The sequence below is a fragment of the Elgaria multicarinata genome, chromosome 11 (assembly GCF_023053635.1).
Source record: "Elgaria multicarinata webbii isolate HBS135686 ecotype San Diego chromosome 11, rElgMul1.1.pri, whole genome shotgun sequence".
Classification (NCBI taxonomy): domain Eukaryota; kingdom Metazoa; phylum Chordata; class Lepidosauria; order Squamata; family Anguidae; genus Elgaria; species Elgaria multicarinata.
The window spans coordinates 34,605,434-34,615,682 of NC_086181.1; the positions used below are offsets into that span (position 1 = coordinate 34,605,434).

General features: G+C 44.5%; 1 protein-coding gene across 1 annotated transcript; it reads right to left on the reverse strand.

The window, feature by feature from the left end:
- Nucleotides 1-2,083: 2,083 nt before the first annotated feature.
- On the reverse strand, nucleotides 2,084-8,061 carry VKORC1 (vitamin K epoxide reductase complex subunit 1). The gene is made up of 3 exons (XM_063138443.1): nucleotides 7,785-8,061; nucleotides 5,737-5,846; nucleotides 2,084-3,945 (listed from the first exon to the last, which is right to left on the reverse strand). Exons 1-3 carry the CDS (start codon nucleotides 7,952-7,954, stop codon nucleotides 3,716-3,718), a joined length of 510 nt encoding a protein of 169 aa, XP_062994513.1. The 5' UTR covers nucleotides 7,955-8,061; the 3' UTR covers nucleotides 2,084-3,715.
- Nucleotides 8,062-10,249: the final 2,188 nt, after the last annotated feature.

Here is a 10,249-nt window from a genome sequence, read left to right on the forward strand (position 1 = left end):
AACAAGTTTACAAACTAGAAGAGACAAGGAAAAAGAACTGGAGAAGGAACAGCAGACAGACAGATGATTCAAGAAAGATGCATCAAGGGATTGGCTTTTGCTTGTTTGTTTTTCAAGAACAGGGAAAACAATAGTAGCATGTTTGAATGCAGTCGTAAAGAAACCAGGAGGGAAGAGAGTAGTTATGAAATGTTGTGATAAAGGCAGGGAAAATGACAACAAGGAAATGGGAAGGGTGGTATCAAGGGAGCACATGGAGGGGTTAGATGAGACCAGTAGTGTGATCAACTCATCAAGGGAGAAACGAGAAAGAGACGGTGCAGGATAAGGGGGCAAACAGAAGAGGAGGGGTAAGAGAGATCAAGGTGGGTAGTTCTGATTGTAGCATTGGAGGAGACACTAAACCTGTTCAGATGACATGCTAAGCCACGTTGGCTAAATATTGAGCTAAACATTATGGCTTAGAATGTCATGTGAACCATGACCTAGCATGTTATGTGAACCATTCCTCACCATGGCGACTACATAACCACACAGTTTAAACATGCTCCCTAACCATGGCTTAGCGTGTCGTCTGAACAGGCCCAAAGAAAAGCTTAGCAGAGCATCAAAAGTGGAGAAGAGGCACAGAAGATTCCTAGTTGATGTGGATCAAGAGAGGCTGCTTGGCAAAATAGATGGCAGATGAAAGCATGAATTTACTATGAAACTTGTTAATTATTGGCCCAACAGGTGGGAATTTTTTCCTTAAAAGGTTTGGGCTGGTAGCATGGAGTCAGTTGATGCTAGGATGGGCAGGTTCTGTCAAGTGCTACTCCGTGCAGAGCAGAACGTAGGCTACTGTGCAAAACCTCAACTATTACATACAAAAAGCCTGCGGCATTTGAGAACTTTCCATTTACTTTTCCTGCCACAGATCCTTAATTTTGTTTGGCTCACACTACAGTCCATTGCAGACAGACAGAAAGATCATTAGATAACAAACTAGGATTTTCCCACTTCAGAGGTGATAGATGTCTTTTCTCTGTAGATTTTCAGGGGATTATCTGTTACAGAACATGTGAGACAGCCATGAAGACGCTGACCACTGGTTTGATCAGGGGCAGGTGGAAACACACGAAAGCTGATGTAGTGCCGTGGTCAGTGTGTCCAACTAGATTCAAAATCGTCACTCAGCCATAAAAAGCAATGGGGGACCTTGGACCAATCTCCCTTTTTCCCGGCCTAGCCTCCCTCGCAGGGTTGGTATGAAGATGGAACCGAGGTGGGGAGAGAGCCATGCACACTGTCTTGGAGGAAAAGCAGCGTATATATGTAGTTTAAAAACAAATAATCTAAAGGGTGAATTTGGCCAGCCTGTCTTCCTACAAACACACATCTACCTTTACAACCTGTTCTTAAGAGACTGAAACTGGACATCCTGCTCCTGAAAATGTCAGGGAGCTCCAAAATTAACATTAGGAATCCCAACCAGTGTTTCCTCCGCATAGTCTTTACTTTTTTAATACTTTCCTTTTTTGGTATAGTGATTTCCTGACTGTTAGAGCAGTGCAATGGAATCGGTTACCTAGGGAGGTTGTGGGCTCTCCCACACTAGAGGCTTTCAAGAGGCAGCTGGACAATCATCTGTCAGGGATGCTTTAGGGTGGATTCCTGCATTGAGCAGAGGGTTGGACTCGATGGCCTTGTAGGCCCCTTCCAACTCTGCTATTCTATGATTCCTCCTTTCTGCTAGAACGGCTATTTTAAGTTGATGGATCAGTTTAATCAAATACCTTTTGATTTTTTAAAAGTGCTCCTGATAAATCAGGAAGCAATTTGAAAAAAAACAATAACATGATTAACACAAGTACTTATAAAAACTGTAGGTGACAGGCAGAACCTTAGAAGGGAACATTCTCTTTTCTCTTTCATGCAAGAGGGCGCACTGCTTCCAGGATGATGCCTGATGGGACACTTAAAACCAGTGTCTCTTTATTCTGAATTGTTTGTTTTTACTCATAAACAACTATATGACGATTTAATCAATTATGAATCAGATGATCAACCAAACATTATTTCTTTGATTGAATGATAAGCCCTGTTTCCTGCTTTTAATGCCTTTATTTTCTTTTACATAAAATAGAATTTGCTTTCATTTTTGGACCTACTGCACTGGTGAGTACGACGTGTTCCCTGTTGTTGATTGGGAGCACACGTCCAGAAATAGCACACATCATTCCACCTAGAAAGCAGAAGGTATCACAGTTGCTGCTTGTCCTTCACTTGCAATGTTATGGTGGATACCAGCCTTCACCAACATGGTGCCCTCCAGAGCTGTTGGACTACAATTCCTAGCATCCCCAAACCAGCATAGCGCCAGGTTGTGGAAGGCTGGTGTTTGCTTTCTTCCTGCACATATAATGATACTGTACAAAGTAGCTCTCTGATCTGCTTCACGCAGGAAGGGGATGTAGCTCATTGGTGGAGCACCTGCTTTGCATGCAGAAGGCCCCAGGTTCGAATCCCTGTGTCTCCAGTTAGGTCTGAAAAACTCCTTCATGAAATTCCAAAGAGTCGCTGCCAGTCAGTGTCAACAATACTGGGCAAAATGGTCCAATGATCTGGTTTAGCATACGGAAGCTTCCAATGTTCTTATTTCTTAAGTTTCTCTGAAATGGATATTAATAGCTAGGGATAGAGAGGGCTCAAGACATATTTGATGCCTGAGGCAGAAAATCCCAAACCTTTCACCCTGCCATTGTGGTAAATAGAATGTAAAATTAAATTGGTTTGTAAACCCAGGACTGTGTTATTTTTAATTGATGCATAAAGGTAGTAGCATCATAATAAAAATGACTTATAATTTGCTACATTTTTAATGATCATAGAATCATAGAACAGCAGAGTTGGAACGGACCTACAAGGCCATCGAGTCCAACCCCCTGCTCAATCAGTCTTCCTAATGATAGGGCCAGTCCTGGGTTAAGGACAAGGCAACTATTATTAATGATGAAAAAAGTAAACCATGCATCAGGTCTGAAGATCAGCCTGAATGTTAACCAAGCCAAACTGTAGCTTAGCTGTCATGCGTACAATGCAATTCTATGTATGCCTACTCAGAAGCAAATTCCATTTAATTCAATGGGACTTACTCCCAGGTAATTGTGTAGAGGATTGCTGATTTAGTGTTGGAAGAGAAAGCACCCTTTCCTCAATATTTCTACTTTTATAGTGCTTTAGGAAAACTATGCCAACCCCAACACAAGCAGATTCTGCCTGAAACTGTACAGGTTGCCTAACTGAAATGGTTGTAACGGCCCTCAATTCAACACTGTCAACCTTAAAAAATGTCATCAGGAAGAGCTATATCTGATTTGTATCAAAACATTTTTTTAAAAAAAGAGCTATGAAAAAAGCTATTAAAATAAGCTTTGTAGTCTTAAAAAACAGAAGAGCTTGATTTACATCTCTAAGTCAACACAACAAAGTTGGTGTCGAGTTTAGTTCCAAAACGGAGACCAGGCTGCTAAATTGACTGGAGTCCAAAAGGAATGCTGAGTAATTAGACTTCGCTGATCCAAGGCAAGGGGTGAAGGGGTAGGAATGGTTTCCAAACTGGATGAGCAGTCTAGTGTTATGCAAAAAGGCCATGCTTACACAAACACTAGCAAAGGCTGACACCCTTGTGAAGTTTTCCCCTTTCAGGATTATCGAAGACGAGGTTCTGTCACTTTCACTGCTTCTTGGCTTTGGCCGCGTGGCGTTGCCAATCCTGGTTGAGGTAGCTGAGACGCTTGTAGTTGAGAAAGAGGAGAGCAAAGTTGAGTGCGTAGGTGCTGACGCAAATCACGCAGAAGTCGTGGAGCACAAAGAAGAGGATGTAGGCCAGGTAGAGCGAGCCGGCGATGGAGATGAAGGAAGAACCCAAGAGAGTAATGGCAGCCAGACCACTACTGGAGAAGCCTGCGAGAAAGAAGGGGCCTGGGTTACCTGATGTTCAACTGTAAAAAGATGAAATGATCCTAGCAACCAGGAATTAAAGCCAAAGTGGAAGCAGCCTTCCACTTCTCGCTTGCCTCATAAGAACGTAAGAAGTGCCATGCTGGATCAGACCGAGGGTCCATCTAGTCCAGCACTCTGTTCACACAGTGGCCAGCCAGCTGTTGACCAGGGAACAACAACGCAGGGCAACTGCACCCTCCCACCCATATTCCCCAGCAACTGGTGCACACAGGCTTACTGCCTCGGATACTGGAGATAGCACATAGCCATCGGGGCTAGTAGCCGTTGATAGTCTTCTCCAGGAATTTATCCTGCCCCCTTTGAAAGCCATCCAAATTGGTGGCTATCACTACATCCTGTGGTGGTGAATTCTATAGTTTAATTATGTGCTGTGTGAAGAAGCAGTTCCTTTTATTTGTCCTGAATCTCCCACCAATCAGCTTCACGGGATGACCCCGGGTTCTATTATTTTGAAAGAGGGAGAACAATGTCTCCCTATCCACCTTTTCCACACCACGCATCATTCTATACACCTCTATCATGTTTCCCCTTAGCCTCCTTTTTTCCCAGCTAAACAATCCCAGCTGTTGTAACCTTTCCTCATATGGGAGATGCTCCAGCCCCTTAATAATTTTAATTGTCCTTTTCTGCACTTTTTCCAGCTCTGTGCGTGTGTGTGTGTGGTGACCAGAACCGTAGACAGTACTCTAAGTGTGGTCACACCATTGATCAAGCTGTCCACCACAACCCCAAGATCTCTTTCTTGTTCGGTCACTACCAGCCTCATCCCACTAGGGACTTACAATCCCCCACTTTGACTCATCTGAAGGAATGTTGCTGCTCAGGATTCCCATCAACCACTGTCTCCAAACAGGACATCCCACTCCTCTTCTTGACTGCTCTCATGTCCTGTGTTTTTCTTTTCTTTTCTTTTCCAACTGTTGCTTTACATTCCAGACCACGTTTGCTCCTCAGTGGATTTTGGGGGGAGCTGGGGGAAGGATTGCCCTCTTAGATTTCTGTTTGTTATTTTCTTTTCTTTCTTTTTTTAAAAGTACTTATAGAAACCTCAGAGTTCCCCTGAGAATGTTGTTTCTCAGTGGCCCCATTTCATTTGGCATTTACCACCTGGGTTCACTACTAGCTGAGAAATACAAGAACAAGATTGGACAGTGTGGTGGATGAGGCACAAGAACCAACTCTGCATATAACACTCATGCATACTTTATGAAACCCAGTAAGCAAACCATGGGCTAGTGATACATGCGAACCAGGTCATGGAGAAGCCTGTAGTGACACGTACATATAGGTGAATGCAGACAACATGCATTCTCTCACTCATACGTATTTGCTGCCTATTCACTAACAAGCCAAGACCAAAGTGTTGGTGTTTACCTTTAAAGACCTAAATGGCTTGTGGCCCAAATATCTGAAGATGTGCCTCCTCCCATATCAACTTAAGAAAGTCAAAGGAGGCCTTCTTTGTATTTTTTTTCCTATAAGAGAAAAAATTATCATCTACAAAAAAAGAGGACCTTCTCTCTGGTGTGTACTCTTTCTGGTACCAGGTAAAAACCTATTTGCTCAGGCATTTTAAATTTAAAACCATTTGTAGATTTTTCTTTTTCTTTTTAGCTAGCTGAATTAGTTTTTATGCCTCTCACTTTTACTGTACTGATCTTAGGCTGTTTTTAATGTACTGTGTGGATTATATCATTTAAAAATACATAAACAAATAAATCTATCACGCACCCAGAAGGACTTGCAGAATGTAGAAAGCGAGCCCAAAGACGCTATTAGGCTGGTTGAACACGCTATGAGGTCCCAAGAGGCCTGCCACCAAGCCAAAACCACGACCCCACCTGGAAGAAGGAACAGGAGAGTGAAATTGGAGAATGATATCAATGAAAATAATAATGGAGCTAAGTCTTTATTTAAGATTTTGGTAAATGCTCAAAGCGCTTGACATCTATTATTGTTCCCCTATTACAGAGAGGTGGTTCAGAGATTGACCAGGTACCAGTCAATGGCCCTGTTCAGAAGACACCTTAAACCGTGGCTTTAACCACGGTGAATAAGGCAAAAAGCCGTGATTTAAGGTGTCTTCTGAACAGGGCCACCCTGTTGAGTTTGCTGTTGTGAATCATGACCAAAAACTACAGCTCAGTTAGGAAAGCAGATCTTTCAGAACCCTCCTCTTTTACCAGTTTCAGATCTTTTACTGACCATAGTATCTTACCTGTTCTATCTTACCTGTAGCATTCACAAGAGCCACGTGATCCATGCTGCCTGTTTTCCTTGTCCAAATAATAAAGGGTCATTCACTTGCCTGCTGTTTGCAGTACATTATGGAAACCTCCTCTGCCTACTTTTGCCAATGACTCTTTCCCTACTTCTTTCTTGCTACTCATAAGAGGCCTGTTCTCACTTGCGCTGGAAGGCAAAAAGGATTCAGAAGCCAATCAGGGCTTTTTCAGTGGGACTAAGGAGGAATGTGGACTAGTGCAGTGTAATGGGGCAAATGATGGACTCAGATGAGGATGATCTGGATTCATATCCCCACTCTGCTATGAATGTGCCTTTCAGGGTTGTTGAGAGGTTGGATAAAAAGGAGGTGCATATAATCTATAAGGTGTTCTACATTACCTTATGGGGTTTCCTGCCTCTGCCTAGTTCCCACTGAGGGTGGTAAGCCAAAGTCTTGGGTTGTACCACTGCAGATGGGACTCATATAATGGAATGTTCCATACTCTTCTGCATAATCTCAGCAGGGTTCTAGGCTAGCCTTCTCCCTGACATGCTAGCTTTCTAGATGCAAGGATTTTTAATTTGGCGGTTATTAAATGGAAGACCATTCAATGCAATCTGGCAGGGCACAGACACAGGATTACTACCCCAGAGAGAATCAGCTGATTGAACATAGTCCTGAATCTCTGTGGTGGGAGGACAAAGTTAGGAGGGCAAACACTTATATTGTAAGATACAGCACCTTTGCTCCCAAACCCAGATGTCCAAAAGTGGTTGTGTGGTTCATTAGCAGTGAGTGGAAATGCACTCTACTAATTCTCAGAGAGTTGCTTCACTAAATCAGAACAATGTCAATGTAGTCCTGCATTCTGCCACAAACACTGAAACTCAGATGCCCATGAAAAGTGCAAAAAACAGGGTGATCAATCATCCTGTTCCCCTATAGCTTGAACCCAGAATCAGGGATTTAGAGGTACACTGCTTTTGTACATGGCAGTTCCACTGAGCTATCATGATTAATAGCTCTTCAACATATATCTTAAGTCTATGAATGTTGTCTGATCCTACCCACCAAGCCTTAGTAGTTATCACTGCTTCCTAGTTCAAATCAGGCACCTGGCTTTGCAGAAATTAAGCAAGTCAAAGTGTGCAGAGTTAAGAATTCTCTGAGATTACAGTTACAATCCTTTGCATCCTACTTACTCCAGGAAGTAAATCGCGTGGAGGTCAGAGGGATTTGGTTCCAAGGAAACATGCACAGGATGGGGGCTGCACGACTGGAATCCTCTGCACTCTTACTTTGGGGTAAATGCCAGGGCGACCTACTTCCGAGGAAGCCTGTATAGTCCCGGGCTGCGCGGAAGTCTTGCCGATCCTTTTAGGGCATCTTTCGCCAACCTGGTGCCCTCCAGGTGGGTTGGACTGCAGCTCCCATCATTCCCAGCTGGGAATAATGGGAGTTGTAGTCCAACTCACCTGAACGGCACCAGTGGGCGAAGGCTGGTCTAGGATGCAAACGTAAGGGGTCTCGGAGATTTGAGGAGAGCACCCACCTGGACGTGAAGACTCGGGAGCAGCTGATCGCGGCGCTGATATCGCACATGGCCTGATAGGTGTCGTCGCGCTCCTTCGACGTCTCCACGTGGAAGGCGTAAACAGACAGCGCCAGCCCCACGGCGCACAGCAGCAGCCGGTCCGTGCGCTCCCAGCCGGGCACAGCCATTCCGCCGCAAGCCACTCTGGCAAACTCCGTTCAGCTTTCGCCCCGGCGCTAGAACTTCGCCTCTTCCAACCCGGCAGGGGACACTAGTCCGTCCCTCATTGCACGCCCTGGACCTGCCAATCAGGCCCTCCCGCCATTCAGGGAGTAGAGGGCGGGAGGAAGAGGAGCAGGGCATGTTGGGCGATGTAGTCCATGTCACACTGACACACACAAACACACACGCACGCGCGCACAAAGGGTGCTTCCCGCTCTCCAGATGAGTTGGACCACAACTCCCAGCATCCCCCAGCAGGCATGGGAATTGGGAGGGGTGATGGGATTTGTATTCCAATACACCTGGAGGGCACCAGCTTGGAGAAGACTTCAAAACGGCCTTGTGCCGCTATTCCAGCTTTTCTTCCTTGACGGTTTTTTTGTGTTTGTGCATGTGGTAAGAAAAAAGACAGGAAAACGCGGAGTTATGAGCTGAAGGCAATGACGTCTGGATCCGTAAAATCCCGTGAATGAGGGCGATGGAACAATAAAAGCTTCGCACCTACACCGAGAGCTCCTAGCGCTATCAGTGCAGACAGCATCGTGCAGCTATTCCTGTTTGTGTGTGTTCTTAACGGATTTAATGCAGGGGAAAAGAAAATGGAAGAAGTGGTGGGAAAACACGAGTATGGAACTCACACTCACACACTCCTCTGTAAAATTCCATGAATGAAAGGGGGGATGGCACCAACAAAGCCTCTGGAAGCATCCAGTGAGATGGCTAAATGGTCTCTTTCTACTGGAAAGTAGAATTATTGCTGTGAATTTCTGCACCACAAGGTAGCACAGCAGCAGCCTCTTGCAAACCCAGGGCTATAGCCACGAGGAAGCTCCCACCCCCATTGCAAACCAATGGAAGATGAAATTTTAGGGCCTAAAGTTTCAACTTCCATCAAGATGAAAAAGGTAAAGGCACTGACAAGCATTGACAGTTAGGCAGCATTCTACACAATTGCTTACTCTCTGTTTTCACTTATTTCAAGCATTTTTATGCCCTTCCTCATCTGAAAAGGCTCCCAGAGCAGCTTACAGATAATCAAGTAAATAAGACAGTCCCTAGCTGCAGATTTACAATCTGGAAATTCATCACACACAAGGAAAAAGGAAGAGGGGAGAGACATTCTTTCAGCAGGGCTGGTAACATTGCCCTGTTTCCCCCTCTCATCGCCCTAAGTACAGCTTGCTGGAATGGCTGCTAGAGAAGACAGATGTGGGAAGAGGAGGCTTCATAAGAAGTCTTTTAGCAGGGTTCCTGGAACGGCCCTGCTTTCCCTCTCATCTTCCTCTCCTTTCAATGTTCTGCCTGTAAGTGCCATATTGCTTATGTAGCCAAGACAGTACCATCCATGCAAAAGAAGATTGTACCAGTAGAAGTTGGGTGGGTGGGGGAACCCCCCAGGGTTTGCACAACAATTAAAATTTTTTTAGGGGGGAACTTAAGGGAGAAAAACATCTCCTAAAGCAGCCCAATGAGAATTGAGCATGTTCAGTGGGCATAGGATGCAAACCATGTGAGGAGAAAAGGGAACATGGAATTGAGTATCCTACGCAGGATCTACACTACTGCTTTAAAACAGTTTATAACAGTTTTGACAACTGTGGGGGCTCATGACACATTCCATATAGTTTTCAAAAAAGTTTTCAGTGTTTTATTCTGCTTGGTGTAGATCTGGCCATGGAACAGGGCATGGTCGGCACACTGAACAGAAGCACACCATGCTGCAACATTTTGTTGCAGGTGCCACTCGTAAGAAGTGAACCTGTCCCTATTTTCCAGGGTTCTGAACATCAGCAAAGGCACTGGGAAAACAAGCACTTGGCCAAGGTTTCTAGATTTTATAAGATTACATTGTATTTTATTAATATTTAACTTTAAACGTAGTAGTACTCAGCTTCTCGCTGCTCTACATTAATTCTTCACTTGCATACACATACAACTCTGGATAACCTTTAGGCCTTTTCACGATATCTTGGCTACAGGCCTGTTGTAAATCAACCATGAATGTATGCAAAATTCTTTCCTCTCACTAATCCATAGCCACAACTGGTTCCCTCACTTCAGTTATAGGAGTAAGGTTGCCAAACAAATACGGGCAGGCACATCTTCAGGCAGGCATAAGTCTTATTGTGTTTACTTTTTTAAAAAAACACAACCCAAGTATTATTAATAGTTTCAGCAGCACTTTCTATGTTGAAGGGGAGTCAGGCCCAAGATATACGGGGGTGGGTGGGTGTCCTTGTATCTGGTTCCCTCAAAACCCT